Source organism: Branchiostoma floridae, unplaced genomic scaffold (genome assembly GCF_000003815.2).
Source record: "Branchiostoma floridae strain S238N-H82 unplaced genomic scaffold, Bfl_VNyyK Sc7u5tJ_1501, whole genome shotgun sequence".
NCBI classification, from domain to species: Eukaryota; Metazoa; Chordata; class Leptocardii; order Amphioxiformes; family Branchiostomatidae; genus Branchiostoma; species Branchiostoma floridae.
The window spans coordinates 234,546-250,654 of NW_023365734.1; the positions used below are offsets into that span (position 1 = coordinate 234,546).

At 39.2% G+C, this 16,109-nt stretch overlaps 2 protein-coding genes and 1 long non-coding RNA gene across 3 annotated transcripts in view; 2 read left to right on the forward strand and 1 right to left on the reverse strand.

The window, feature by feature from the left end:
• LOC118407944 (von Willebrand factor D and EGF domain-containing protein-like) overlaps nucleotides 1-16,109 on the reverse strand; it is a 129,403-nt gene that overhangs the window by 67,282 nt on the left and 46,012 nt on the right. The window lies entirely within an intron of this gene.
• The window catches only part of LOC118407948, a 55,664-nt gene continuing 40,829 nt past the window's right edge, over nucleotides 1,275-16,109 (forward strand). The window contains exons 1-6 of the mRNA XM_035808522.1: nucleotides 1,275-1,461; nucleotides 2,077-2,157; nucleotides 2,648-2,740; nucleotides 2,962-3,102; nucleotides 3,561-3,693; nucleotides 4,030-4,205. Coding sequence (XP_035664415.1) covers nucleotides 2,663-2,740; nucleotides 2,962-3,102; nucleotides 3,561-3,693; nucleotides 4,030-4,205 — 528 coding nt within the window. The 5' untranslated portion in view covers nucleotides 1,275-1,461; nucleotides 2,077-2,157; nucleotides 2,648-2,662. The remainder of the gene's footprint in view (nucleotides 1,462-2,076; nucleotides 2,158-2,647; nucleotides 2,741-2,961; nucleotides 3,103-3,560; nucleotides 3,694-4,029; nucleotides 4,206-16,109) is intronic.
• LOC118407949 lies at nucleotides 8,868-9,949 on the forward strand. The gene is made up of 3 exons (XR_004830222.1): nucleotides 8,868-9,031; nucleotides 9,591-9,683; nucleotides 9,889-9,949. It is a non-coding gene; the product is annotated as an uncharacterized LOC118407949 (long non-coding RNA).

Below are 16,109 nucleotides of genomic sequence, written 5' to 3' on the forward strand. Positions count from 1 at the left end.
GAGGGGCGTCAAGGAGGCTATTTACATTAGGGCACATCAACCCTCGTTGAACGGCTACTTGACGTCATCCGACGACTTCCGGTTTAGTGCAGCGAGTCATCTCATCTGAAGAAGGTCGGAGTGTTCGACCGAAAATTTATAGTGAGTCCCTTTTTGTTTTGGAACAAAGTTTAAACTTTTTCAATATACTGAATACTGTCTCATGTGTTTACAGCAAAACACTTCCCTGCACAAAGCAGCTCAAAAAGGCCACAATGAAACTGTGTCAGTTTTACTGACAGCTGGTGCAGATGTAAACGCACGGAACAAGGCGGTAAGGAAACGGACTTCTGTTGTTCTGCACATGTCTTTGTAATATCGTATTTTATACTTATCTACTGTAGTGGTGCACTTCCTGCCATTGTATTAGCATAAGTACGAGGGGTGATCAATAAGTTCTCGGCCTAACTCAGTTCTCGGCCTAAGAAATAATAAGCACAACTCAAATTTTGAGGCACAACTTTATAGTATGAAGCCTTTTATCAATATCCTCCAAATTACAAATCATTGGAGTCATTACTTTCCAGGCATTCGTTTTATGCAAATTAGAAGGTAAGTGGCGAGAAAAAAGTGGTGTGAATTGTGATCAGACATGTGTGGGTCGAGTTCCCCATGCCGTAAATTAACAAAAGACATTGTCAAAATGTTTGATAATCATTCTCCTCCTATTTCAAGCAAAAAGAATTGGGTGTCTGACTTCCAGCAGCGCAAGTTCGATCGCACACCTCAGGTCAGGTCAATTGTCCCATTTTTTCCGTTCTCCCTTACCTAACATTACTGGGTGTCGCCTGCAAAGTAATGATCACAATAATTTGAATTTTGGTACAGATTTATATAAGACGTTATACTTGACATCTATGCTTCGAAATCTGAGCTGTGCTTATTATTTCTCCGCAAAACCGAGGACTTATTGATAATCCCACGTACTTGTATAAAATCTTATATAAATGTGTACCAAAATTCAAATTATTGTGATCATTACGTTGCAGGTGACACCCAGTAACGTTAGGTAAGGGATAACGAAAAAAAAGTGGACAATTGATCTGAAACCTGAGGTGTGCGGGTCAAATTGTCTGATCACACTTCACCCTTCTTTTTCTCGCCACTTACCTTCTAATTTGCATAAAACGAATGCCTGGAAAGTAATGACTCCAATGATTTGTAATTTGGAGGATATTGATAAAAGGCTTCATACTATAAAGTTGTGCCTCAAAATTTGAGTTGTGCTTATCATTTCTGGGTTAGGCCGAGAACATATTGATCACCCCTCGTATACTTTCTATCCTGTTACCGCAAGGGAGACTGTCGATATCTATTTTACAGGAAAAGACTCCCATTTCCTTGGCAGCCTTGAAAGGCCACCAAGAAACTGTATCAGCTTTACTGACAGCTCGTGCAGATGTGAACGCACAGGCAGAATCGGTAGGTAAATAAATGATCTGGTGCATGAATTAGTTAAAACCAGTATAGAGCTTTGGACATGTCTATTCCACCGATGAAGAAATAGTTTCTTTAGACTAACTCATTTGAATGAATAAAAAATAAGTTAATTCACTACAATACGGATATGTCCGCTAGAAGGGGACTGACTAATTAGAACGCCAAAACGCCATTGTCTATAGTGCGCACGCGCGAACCGAATGGCAAGTACATTAACAGGTGGTCGTGCAGAATTAAGTCATTACTTTTTTTATACTGAATACTATCTGATGTGTTTAAAACAAATACTCACCTGTACCTATTAGCATAGACTGACCACCATGAATCGTCAGCTTTTCTGACGATACACCTGGCAGCTGCCATTAAAATATTATAAATATCATCTGTCTTGTTTCCATACTAAAGACCATTTAACGTACATCCCTGAAAGGACGTCATAAAACGAAATCAGCTTTATGTGCAGACCTTTCGTTTTAACAATTGGTTTGATAAAGGTTTTATGTATTAAAATCTAGCGCATGATGTAGAAATGAATGCACAGCTCACATTGAAAATAAACTAAATACTTCTGTTTCACATTTGCTTTCTTCGTAACAGGAAAACACTTCCAACAACAAAACATCTCAAAATGGCCAGCTTGAGCTGCAGGGAGAAACAAATACTAGCGTTAGGAATGAGGTAAGATTGTCCATTCAAATAAACGATAATTTACAGACCATGGCCTAATTATATCTAAGTGTATAAAGAAAAGCCCATTTGATAAAAATATAATCTTTAACTAAGTAGATTAAACTTTTACACGCAGTAGGTTAGCGTGTGACACTTATGGTTAAAATGATCAGGCAAATGATTCATGAACTACTTATCTTGTAATTCTTAAGATTTCATGACGTTTCATTGCATTTTTATATGACCAAATCTGATCATCTGTAGGTAGTTATTTTGGTTGTGTGCAAAAAAGAGCGATTTACCAACAATGTGATCAAACTATTCACCAGAGCATTATTTCAAGCAGAACAACAATGTTATCAAATTCGGATGGCACAAATGCTGTGACAGCCTTCAGCTATAAATTTAGTTGTTTCTGATTATTGTTATAGGCCCGTGTTGATAGAATATTCATATGATTAACATACAGAATGGATGATGTGTTTGTTTCGTATAATAGCAAGTGGCGGAGGATATGGCTTCACATACAGATGATGAGACCAGTGACGAGGATTCACATAATGGAGGTGGGGAAGAAGAAGATACCAATATTGTGAGTTGTGGACCGATTTAGATGTCAGGTTCTTGAAAGTTTCTCCTTTTTTTTCGAAAATAGAAGTCTTGAAATGATTGTGTGACTTACTTAGTCAATGAGCTTTCCATAAGTTTGAATGAACGTAGCGGTCTATTAGTTGTAAAAGCTCACTTAACTGTGACTGTGAAGAACTATCAACATTCACATTAACATATTTGTTCACATGCATATATTTCCAGAGAGCGTCCAGACAACAGAAGGAGTACGACCCGGTTCTTGTCCGGTTCTATGAAGAAAGAGGAATGACCGTAGCTAAGAAGAACTGCCCATTGATACAAGAAGCTGCAAAAGAGAGCCAAAAAACTGTAGCCCAAGTCAAGGTATCAGTTGCGAACATTATATAATCATTCTGTCTGACTGGAGTTGGTGATTCACTACAAATCACCCGGATAGAGGCCTGGCGAACCTGTCTCGTATCAGCCATATGGTGAGTGACGTGTTGGAACATTCACCCGGACGGGAGACGTGGCGCACCACCGTCTTGTACTCTGCCAAATAAGGGTATATCACCTCGTAAGGGGCGATATCACCCTACGCGAGGGGCCAGTCCTGGCCTATGCACATACATACATACATACATATTATACATTATACATCTGTGTGTGTGTGTGTGTGTGTGTGTGTGTGTGTGTGTGTGTGTGTGTGTGTGTGTGTGTGTGTGTGTGTGTGTGTGTGTATGCATGTGTGTATATTCCGGATGCTATTCGATTCCTTTTCTTGATCCAGAGATCTATAGTACTGCAGAATAGTAGTAATTTGGTGTGTAACGTCCTTTCAGAACTTCATCGGGAACTACCGTAAGAGTAAAGGCGGCAGCAAGCGGAGACCGCCGGCAGACGACATGGTGGTGAAGAAGAGGAGGATCACGGGATATCATGAGTACTACAGGCAACAGCTACCAAGGAAAAGAGGTGAGATGAAACAGTACTGTATGGTTTGAAACCTCAATCTCATATGATGTGACTTCTGTTGCTAACTTACCTTCACGTACCTTTCGTCCCTAGCGTACCATGTGACAAATGAGCTATGTAGAAGTCAACATATCATTATGAATGCTGATTTATCGTAGGCTGTAAATTTCTATTACATTGCTCTATCCTTCTTTCCCAGCCTAACATGAGCCAGCTACAGTATTCAACATTTTCTAAATTATGATAGACTGTAAATTGTTTCGTTCATCATAACATTCCATAGGGCACCATTGCATAACCTAGAGTATTTCTAAACCACCTTGTCCCTTTTTGCAGACATCCAAGGATTTTCCCTTGCCGGTGCCAATAAGGAAATCGGTGAAAGCTGGAAGAACCTGACTGAGGAGGAAAAGGACCACTACAATAAAGCGGCGGAGGAGAGAAGGGGAAGAGTGACAAAAGTACAAACCTGGACAGAAGTGTCCAAAAAGCTGAAACAGCTCCAAAAACTGGTTTGTTTTCTTTTTCTTTTGATTAAAGGTGGATATTTTTCATTGTCGGTTCATTATCTTCGCCAGCGAAGATTATAAGATTGCTTACTTGGGTCTGTATGTAGGTCAACAGCATATAAGTCGAGAAATTGTGGATGGAACTTTTTGATTTTTTGTAGGTGTGTAGCGGTTGTCGAAAGGCATGCCTAGTTTGAAAATGGTTTACCTGGCGTTTTCCTACGGTACAGCAGCGACCTTTGTATTTTTTCGAGGTTTGTTTCGAGAAGCATAACTCAAAATGCAGCTGGGCGATTTCTACGATATTTGGCAGGTGTGTAGCGGTTGTGTAAAGGATTGTCATGTGCGAGAATGGTTTAGCTAGCTTTTACCTATGGTGCTGTAGCTGGCTTTGTATGTAATTGCGTTTGTCTGTTAACACGATAACTCGAGATGTTCTACATGGATGCTAATGATATTTTGTTGATAGGTAGGGGACACAGAAAGGAAGGTCAAGTTCGATAATGGGCCTCCTAGCGACTTGTTTTGGTACTGCAAGTGAGCGTCAAAGCTTGCGCCTTAATTTTCCAGAAGTGCCATGTTCATGATTTTCAAGTGGTGGATAGCTGTTGGGACTAGGAGTGAATGGTGTAATTTTGGGCCCCCTAGCAGCTTGTTTGGAACTGCAGTGGGTCTTATAGTTTGTAACTTTTAAAAAGGATAACTGCAGAGGGGATTGATGGATATTCTTTGCTTTTGGTAGGTAGGTACTTAGGGTGATTATCAACATAATGAGATGCTAATTATGTAAATTGCGATCTACTTAATATAATTACTTTGGGATTCTTATCATGGAGAGAACCACATCCCTTACAAAAGTGGTGTGCAGTGCAACATGACACTGGCACCATTGTCACCCTAGTCCAGCACTAATGTGTGGACCATTAATCTTCATTTATCATTCAAGCCCTTCAGACAGAAGCAGAAGCCTGATCTCCTTTCCCTGACAAGGGCCAGTCACACCAAATTAACCCCCTGCCCTCTGTCTCCGGGTCTTAGCACAGACAAATCAAAGGTGGAGCAGAACTAATCGTCATGCCATGGCAGGGTGTTACACGCCCGCCCGTTTGAGGCATAAGACATGGTCACGTAAAAAAAGATTAAAACATCGCGGTGGGCCAAATCAGGCTGTCAAAGGTGCCAACGTAATCCTCATGAGTTGTTCGATCGCATACAGTACGCTTAATGATTCAAATACTATTTCGGGATGAGATTTGAAGAGTCAAAGTTGGCCTTCAAACTGGCTCTTTTTGCCTGATTTTGGCCTCGATTTCACACTGCATGGGGGTTTCCGTGCAACCGATTACGACAATATCATATACTTCCGGGTTGTACGAGTGCGGTCATAGAACGCGGGTGGTATCGTATCTTGTCTCGGTTTGTGCTAGGCTGTAGAGGAGGATCTAAGTAAGGCTTATGAATATACTAATACTTGGAGATTAGCAATTACTATGCCTGTCAATCAGCTATTTTGTCTTTGCGGGGCTATGAATGGGGGGATCTGAGTAGCCTGACGTGATAGCCAGGCCAGGTAGACTGTGTAAAATACCTCTGACTTAACTCGCGATTGCAAAACTTTACTTACTATTTTCATGAGATGGACACAAACATTCACCAAGGCGGGGCCGTAACAATCCTTACGTATGACCCTTAGGTAACCCTTAGATGACCTATTATCTAATATATAGGCCAGTCACTGAAAGTTTGTTTATTATTTCTTTTTTTACGAAAAGACTGCAATGTACATTTTGTAGAGTGAAATCTTATATAAAACTAAAGACCTAGCCTAACCTAGCCTAACTAAAGACCTTACATCCAGCTTTGCTATATCAACATCTCGTATTAAGCTGTATTTGGTGCTTATCCGGCCCATTATAGCCATAATTACATACATTAATCATTAAAAAAACAACGACCTTCGATAAAGAATGTTTATTTGGCGAAGATGTGTGTTCGAGGAACTCTAGTTTTAATTCAAATCGACGGGTTAATACGAGCTTCCAAAGACCTTATAGATGAAATGATAATCTATTTGTTATCCTCCATAAAACCATGCATATATATGATAATGTATACTTCGTATTTTTAATCATTTGAAACTACTACATCTCATAGATGTATCCATATAAACATGTTGATTTCTATGCCCTCCCACAACAATGATTATAAGGTAGTCGAAAACATCACATTTTATGTTCAACTTCTGTATATAATGATTATAACCATTTCAGTAACATATTTCAATCGAATGTTGTCTTACGTATACCTATGTCAATATCAGTCAGAGGAGCTCGAGGATCTTGGCGTGGAGACTTTGGGTGTTTCTCTCTACAAGGGAGAGATGCGCACCTTCGGTTCCAAGATCGGCAAGGACCTGGCTACGGACGAGGAAGTCGGGGGCTTCATTGAAAATCAGCTGAAAGCAGCAGAACTTAAGCGGAAAGCAGAACAATGTAAGGAGAGAACTTTGTACAACAGCCAATGTGGAGAAAATACAAGATACATTTGAGGTGAACTACCGACCCCAGGGGTAACCCTTTGTAATGGCCGTTTGTTAGTTGGTCAAACATAGCTGCTATGTCTCTCACAATTGAATCGGTAAGGAAGATATACATACGAAAATGAACACAAACACACACGCGCGCACACACACACTAGGATATAAATCTATATCTATCTACGAATGATGCCTTTCACGTGGATTTCTTTTGTTGTTCGTAAATCATTTGTCAATACTTTTTTCCAGTTTTTCATCTCCACCATTCATTTAGCAGCTGAATACAAGTATCATAATTCCCAAATTGATGATTTTACAGGGCAATGACCCCTAATTGACGGCTGCGCAGAAGGTCCCCGGTGAGTCCCCACAGGATTGATTTTTAAAAGTATCAGAAGATGTGTTTTTCTTTGGAAATGTTGGCATCTTGGAGCTGTATTCTACAGGTAAGGGTTGTAGGTTTTTTATTATGTCGAAAAAAACAGACTTTTAAGCCTGTTTTGGGTGCCTGGAACACTAGAAAGAAGTTTGTTATGTAGCTGTCATTGTAGTGCCAGATGGGGTCAAAGGTCACCGAGTTGCGTTTGGATGCAAATCACCGGTCAGAAAGTTCCGAAAAGTTGAGAATGGACATTTTAGAAGCCGGGCTACCCTCTCAATGTTAGTTTTTTGAGAACGAAACGTCAGGTAGGTGACTTTTGACAGCTTCTATTTGCCATTAAATGCATTATAAGGATAGGGAAGACATGATTGGTGGTCACTGCTCTGCCATGTTCGGCAGGGTAGTCAAGTTCAAAATTAGCAGGTGTCAAGACACTTCAAGTGATGCGGGAAGGGTTGTCAAGCATTGTCACAAGTTTTAAAGACTTCACGGAGACCCTACTCCAAGGATTGGTCCCCAGGGAGCACAGGTGTCAGGAGGGATGTGGTAAGGTTTGTGGCTTTGGTTAGACTTCATATTGTTTAGCAAAAAGTGGCACAAACAGGGGAAAATGGTAAAATCTGCTCACCCTGTCATAAGGGGACTACTCTCCATCAGTTTAGACACCAAAATTTGTATCTAAATGCTGTTAGACCACACTTTGGAGCAGATGATGAGAGTGCATAGAATGAGGGGGGGGGGGGGGGTAGGTGTGTCCTTTGGGGCTTATATATCATTGGGGGCCAATATGTTCCCAAAAATTGGTTATATGGGCAAAAGAAAGGCTTTACCTGACTCAACTGACTGAAATTTCTTGAGAAATTCTGCCATATTAGTGGTTTTGGGCCTGATTTCTTACTTTCTGTACCTTTTATTGATAATGTAATATGCACTCTCATAAAATGCTTCAAAGTCTAACCTGGCAGCTTTTCAATACAACTTTAGGTGTGTAAATGGTGGGAGAATACTTTCCTTATGCTAGAAAGATCAGCTTTTAACTTTTTCTTCAGTTTGTGTCATTAACGGTTAATGCTATGGAGCCTATCAAATGCCTCAAACCACTGCCAAAGCCTTGAGGAAAGTCCTCTGACACCTGCCATGAGATCCATTCCCCTGGGAGCATTCTTGGTCAGAAAGCTTTGAAACTTGGGATAATGTTTGAAAACTCTTACTCGCATCATGCGAAATGATTGAAACTTGTCAATTCTCAAGTTCGGGCCCCTACAAGGGCAATGACCCCTAATTGACGGCTGCGCAGAAGGTCCCCGGTGAGTCCCCACAGGATTGATTTTTAAAAGTATCAGAAGATGTGTTTTTCTTTGGAAATGTTGGCATCTTGGAGCTGTATTCTACAGGTAAGGGTTGTAGGTTTTTTATTATGTCGAAAAAAACAGACTTTTAAGCCTGTTTTGGGTGCCTGGAACACTAGAAAGAAGTTTGTTATGTAGCTGTCATTGTAGTGCCAGATGGGGTCAAAGGTCACCGAGTTGCGTTTGGATGCAAATCACCGGTCAGAAAGTTCCGAAAAGTTGAGAATGGACATTTTAGAAGCCGGGCTACCCTCTCAATGTTAGTTTTTTGAGAACGAAACGTCAGGTAGGTGACTTTTGACAGCTTCTATTTGCCATTAAATGCATTATAAGGATAGGGAAGACATGATTGGTGGTCACTGCTCTACAGGCTTGAACAGAAGCAAACGCAAGAAAAACACCGACAGGGCGACCACAAACGATAGTCAATCTGTATCCAGGACATCCAGGAACAGCACCAATTCAACTAAAAAGAAGAAGGCAAAAAGTAAAGGAGCACGGAATAACCAACGACAGCATTCCGTACCTACTGTCACTTCGCCATCAACGTCTGCCACACATGGTTGGTACTTTGTTTGCAAGAAAACGATCCTTTTCAAAAAGATGAGGGCGGCAAAAACAGCTCAGGCTTAGGCAGGGTTTACATTCACTCGAATTATGAGTCCAAATATCTACAATTTATAAGTTTAAAAATTCCTAACTACAATTCCTACACCGATCGCCATCACAGTAGTCAATGGTTTTGAACTGTAGAAGCCATTAGATGATATGTACGTAGGATTCAGTAGTGAATAAGTAGTAATTAAGAAGTAATGAGATTCCCGGCTGACGGTTCTGTATCTGTATCTATATAGCCGGTATAACCGCCGTTCGGCGTAACACACCAGCTTCGCAGGCACGCAGTGCAGCAGCAGCTGGTTATATTACACTGAACGATCCAATTACACTGAACGATCCGGGATAGCACAGAGTTAATTATTGTCCGATCCGGTTTTACATAGGAATAGGTTAACACGATATTGGCATACAATTACGCAGGTCGACGAGATGCAGTAACTGTTATATTTTGGTACCCAGCACAGACAGAGTTACGGATTGTTAATGCCAATTTTCCATTTCAGTAGAAACAACAGTCACCACAGGGCCACACAGAACTACGCAGAATTCTGCACAACGAAACCCTAGCACTTCCCTTCCAAAACCATCAGCTCAAGGTGGGTACTTCATTTGCAAATCTGTTAGGTTTTGGCGGCTCTGAAGTCAGTATTTAAGCACATAGTTAATTAGTCTCAGTCTCAGATAAGTAGTGAAGAACTAAAATCATAGCTGTGTGAAGTGACCATTCCGTGGCAAGGTCGCTCCCCTGCATACAGCATTACATTGAGATGTTCAGCTAGTAAAATATGTTTGTTTCAACAGGAGGCCTTCTACTCAGAACAACGTCTACCCCTGTGCCACTCAACACAGAGTCCCCTGTACACGGGGTGCTGCAAACTGTAGAAGCAGCCCAGACAACTCAGCTGTTGCCTCGAGGTCTTCCAAACATGACAGCATCAACTCCTACGCACCTAAACATAGGGAGTCTTGAACGTCTGCCACTACCAGCCCCTCCAACCCCACCTGGCATTCGCCACGTGCATCCAGGCATGGTCATTCCCGTTGGACTTCCAGACAGGACAACAACAACACCGACGCTACCTATTGCAGCGCCAACATCTTTAACGCGAGGTTGGTACATGTTGGTTTAGCCCGTACTTATCTGTGTCAGTAGCTCTATGGCTCTTTGATGAACACCCTTTTGTTTGATCTAGCAAATATCAAACTAGATCAAAGTACAAAATAACACTTTACACTGATCAAAAATGGAAAAAAAATTGTTAAGTCTTTTTTCAATGCCAGGGTTTCTCAAAGCGAACTAGCGTTCGTCAATTGTGATTTTTAAGTCAGTTCTTGTGAATCAAATAAACCAACACACCAACGAAAGCTCACCCCATATTGCTTTGACAGGAACAACAACTCTTACAACAGGCGGACTTCCATATACAGCACCACAGATCCCAACGGCACCGAGGTTAGGGACTCCGGTACCACGGCAAGCGACTCCGACGGATCGTCAGGCACCTACTAACGAACAGTTTCCTTTCAGTCCGTTGGTATTTCCAATGCCCTATCATCGATAGATACAGGCAGATAGCTTAGCGAAGGGCAAGTAGACTTGTTCTGTCAACTCTTTAAATTTCCCAGAAATACATGACATTGTACATATTTTTTTTCTCACATTTTATTCACAAGTTATGAATTACAAAACATTCAAAGATAATCACTTAAAACTAAACACAATCATTATAGACTATTTACACGAGCATTCCCTTACCATATTTTACACACTAGTGTCTTACTATTTACTCCATCATCTAGACATATGCAGTACTATATACTATAACACATTTACATATTGTTGCAGGGGCCATTCCCACTGGCTTTTTTTGGCTAGGGTTTGCTCCCTAGGACTTTTTTACAGGGGTGTTTTATCCCCCCTGGATTTTTTGTGCTGGGGTTTCTTCCCCAGGACTTCTGTGCAGGGGTGTCATCCCTGGGTTTCTGTGCAGGGTTTTCCTTCCCTGGTTTCAATTTTACACATATCGCAAATTTACAGAAATATTACTCAAACATTCCCATTTGCAACAAAAAGACAAATATAAAAATACAAGACAAGAAATCACAAGTATAAACACATCACATATACATAAAGATACCACAATCTAAGCACTAACAAACTCACAAAAACATCAGAACTTGCAATGACAATGTTTACATATACAACATTAAACTTACACATACCAACCTAAACATAAAAGCATTAAATACAACATACAAACATCAAAAAGCTCATTCACATACATGATCATCCGTGGATTTCTGTGCAGGGTTTTCCGGGTTTCAATTTTACACATATCAGAAATTTACATAAATCTTACTCAGACAAACATTCCCATAATTGCAACAAAATCAAAAGATTTTAAAATACCAGACAAGAAATCACAAATAAAAACACATCAAATATACATAGAGATACCACAATCTTAGCATTATCAATCTCACAAAAACATCCGAACGTGCAATGTTTACATAAACAATATTGGGCTTAAACATAAAAACCTAAAACATAAGAACATTAAACACCACATAAAAACATCAAAAAGCTCTTGCACATACATGAACATCACATCAGTATTACAGACACAAATAGATAAATAAATAAGTAAAGACATTCTTATATCAAGCATACAATTTGCAACACACAAACCTTAGAAATTACAAAAGCTAAAGGTTACACAATAAGACATGATCACCCTTATAAAACAAGAGAGCAAACAAGAAGACTGCAGCCATCACTCATCCAGAAATGAGAAGAAACAAACAAAAACAACAGCAAACAGGCTAAAGCAACCTTAGCTAAACAGTGATCAGTGGTACTGTACAACATAAACATCAAAATAACATCAAATTCCATAAACAGAAAAATTTTGTATTTACTAGTTTAAAGCATCACATAATGGACAATGACAAGTGGAGAGCAACAAAACTCACAAAGCATCATCAACAGTCAAGAATATTCTTACCTTGAATCTATACAATGCCAAATATGTGTGTCATTCCAAACATCCCTGAGAAACATATTAAAAAGGTCATCTTTCAGTAATTTCACCTCGTTATCTTTATATTGTATCCATGATTTGAAAATAGAAAATTTTGCTAAAGTCACAACTTTGTTTACAAAAAGGCTCACCTTTGACCTGTATTCATAACCTAGAAAAATAGTTGATTTGGTAATCTTAACTCTAACCCCCTTGTGAAATAAAAGGTCTTCTATCTTCTGCCAGAAATGTTTCAGTCGTTTACATTCCACAAACATGTGTACATAGTTTTCCTCTACATTACATATCCCACAAGTTGGACTGTATACTTTACCTGTCTGATCTTTTATTTTCCATTTATTTGATTTATATTTAAAGGCAGTATTTGATGTAACAGTTTAAAGTTGAATTCTCTAAGCTTGTTCTCTTTCATGTCTACAGTTAGCCCTTTCCATATTAGCTGTTTATTCAATACAATAACATGTAGCAATTCCCCTAAGTTATCAATACTCTTTCTTTCTGTAAATATCTGCTTATTTAAATGGTTGTATACAGTTTTAGATATAGACTTCTCTACTGGTATAAATTTATCTTGAAACAATCCAATTTGTGTTGGTTGAGATTCTAGTTTATTTAGTTGGTTAGAGTACTGAGCTAATTTTGTTTTCCATTCTTTTGGTATCGCATTAAGAAGGTTATTGTGCTCAGCCAAAAAGTTTTTGGTATCGCTTAATTTTTCCAATAGTGTCCTTGCTAATATAAAACTACCACCAGGAAAGATATCTTTAATCTGAATCAGGCCTCCATTTATCCAATTTTCATAAAATAAAGTTTTTCTCTTTAAAGTGATATTATGATTACCCCAAATTACTTCATTCAGTATTTCCTCTAATGTCTGAGGTTGTTTAGTTAACCCCCCTCCTGCTTTATGCCAAGCAAGGACAACAGCTTTATAGAAGTTGGGTAAAGTTGGGATTTCTGGACAATGATCTTTAGATAGGAAATTCATTCTAAAAATCAAATTATCATCACCATAATATTTAAGGTAAAAGCTGGGAATCAATTTCCACTGGGCCATAGGTCCACTACAAAGTCTCCTGACCCATGAAGCCAATAGACCCTGAATCTGACATCTAACATTAACCATTTTTATTCCACCTTCACAGTAGTCTCCAGTTATACAGCTTCTAGAGATTTTATCCTGTTTATTATTCCAAAGATAGTTCCATAATGTCCTCTCTATCTGTCTTATTGCCCATTCTGGGGTATCTATATTCATGAAGTTGTAAATTAGTTGGGCTAATGCAAGTTGTTTAATGACTACTACTTTAGGTTAGTTTTCTACTTTTCCACAAGTTAAGTGTATTCTTTAGCGTCTCTATTTTCTTTTCCCAATTTAGGAGTTCACATACACTTGGGTTATGGCCAAAGTAAACACCAAGTGCTTTAATGGGTTCTTTTGTCCAATCTAACTCTAAGATTCTTTTATCTTTTTTCTCCCACACACCTATCCACATAGCCTGGGTTTTAGATTTATTAAGTTTAGTTCCTGCTACCTTACTAAATTCTGTTATAACTTCTACTGCACTTATTATAGAATTTTCATCTCCTAAGATTAATGTTGTGTCATCAGCTACCTGGCTTATTTTAATTTCCTCACTACCCTCATTATGTGGAACTAAGATTCCCTTTATATCTTTAGAGGTTCTAATCTTAGTGGCCATAATTTCTGTCACTAGTTACATTGTACATAGTACATAATGACACATCAAGGGAGGCTAGTTCTGTAATTAGATAGAGCAATAAAAATTTAATCGTAAGCATATCTCTTATTTTTCCTCTACTATAACTAAAAAGCGAGAAGCTGAATTTATCTGATAATATTTTTTTATCTTTAGACTGTTGAGTGTATCTGTTGAACATGTTTTGTTGTGGCCTGCACTTAGCCCAGTGAGGCAAAACTATGCAATGGATTATTTCATTCATTCATTCATTACGGTATTCATGGTAATTGCACTTGTCTGTTAGAAATCAGAGCATTCACGTGTAGCGCACCAACAGATGACCTCTTTGTTTACTACCTGTGTGACCTCAGGCACCTGCCATTGACGTCACAGGTTGCTAGGATACCATGTCAAGGTGAGGGCGCCACGTACGTGTCAGTAGAAAGTGAAAGATTTTCTGTCGCGTTTTGGCAATTTCTTACGCAAAGTTTGATATTTTGTACTCGCTTACTATAGTGACTCGGTAGCAGAAATGCTGATCGACCTTACTGTTGGAACAGGTTGCATTGGAGAAGGTTTGATTTCTCTGTGGACCATTTGCATTCAAGACTCGTTCCGTGAAAGGGAACTATTGCAAACAGCCGCCATTTTGATATGTACAACAGTACAATGGATTTGTCATCATGAAGGACATTGCTGTGGCTAAAAGAACACTATTTATAGGGCTCGAATCTCAGTTTGGGAATACTATGCAATGCTTGGGTTTCTGGATCTGCAGATTCCAGCATAGAAAATTAGGTAAGTAACATTAGACAGTGTTACATGCATGTGTGCAATGCAAGGTAGGGTATTGTAAAGTAACGTTTAACTTAGAGGCTTCTAGCAAAGGCAATGTAGAAATAAAGTAATTCTCATGGTTTTTAATGTTTTGATGTATAACTAGAGTAATCAATATCAAAACTTTGAAGATACCGTATGAAAAGTAGCTTCTGTAGAACTGATGTTCAATTGTAGAAGTAATATTTTGCTATTCATGTATTGAAATATACTTTGATCCACAATAAACTAGATGGCAATACACTGTCTTTGTGTGCACTCGGTAATCTTAACTTCGTGATATATGTAATTCAGATAATGAATTATTCAGATCATTTGTCTTCAAACCCGTTTACAATTTACAAAGTTTATAGGCTTGTTACTTCTTCACAAGATTAAATCTATAGATGCTCATTACAAAGCAGAACAGAGAGTGCACGTCCAAATTGTGTACACATGTCAGCAATGCATTGTTATTTTGCACTCTCCTCTTGAACTAATGGTACGTTTCTATGTATCTAAATAAAATCATTATTCAAAAATCTGAAAATCTGGAATGTTGTCAGCCAATAAGAACAATACTACAACCATGACAAGTAAGCATACCTACATACATACATGTACAATGCCATGTAAGAAAGCTATGATCACATAATTCACATTGAGAAAGCCAGATAGACGCAATAGCGCTTACATATTGCATTTTTTCGGGTAATTCAACATACTATCCAGTTTCACATAGCAGCAACATTCGTTGTTGATCGTTGTCGATCCCGCCCCCCTCCCCCTCTCGCCCTGTTGCGTGCCTAAGTTGTCCGGTCTGTAGTGACGTGATAGTTCTCTATGACGCAGCCCACGTAGATCTTCAGACCTGTGTTACTGGCACCAGACTGGTCATCATGTGCACTTTCTGGTACAGACTCTGGAGGGGTTAAGAAAAAAGACCAGAAATAAGTGGCCAGTACAATTAATAGCATGAGTACCTCAAGAGTACTGTGACTTTAAACTTGACTTACACTTCATGAACTTGCCTCGAATCAGCCGTGTTGTGCTATTAAAGTTCAACTGATGAAATCTAACAGTTTTACATATAGCTTCTGATAGATAGTGTAACAGCAAAATGCCTACCTCTGTCTCCTGTAATATGGTAGGTCCTGTTGACACAACCCCAATAGACTGTACGTCCAACATTGCTGTGCTTGGCCTCGTCCACTTCTCTGGGCGGGGGAGACGACTCGTCCTCTAAAATAGAATTAAGTAGCATGTAATTGTTGGCTAAACATTCGACTTGAAAATCAGAAAACAAAGAAGAGAGAGGGCATATTTCATGTTTTAACACTCTAACCTACCTAGCATGTTACGTTCCCCACTGACTCAGCTTAGTGGTAAATTTACCTGCCGGCTATTGTTGAGCACAAAGGTCTTTATTTACATACGGCGCGTAAAGGTTTCAGCCTACAAG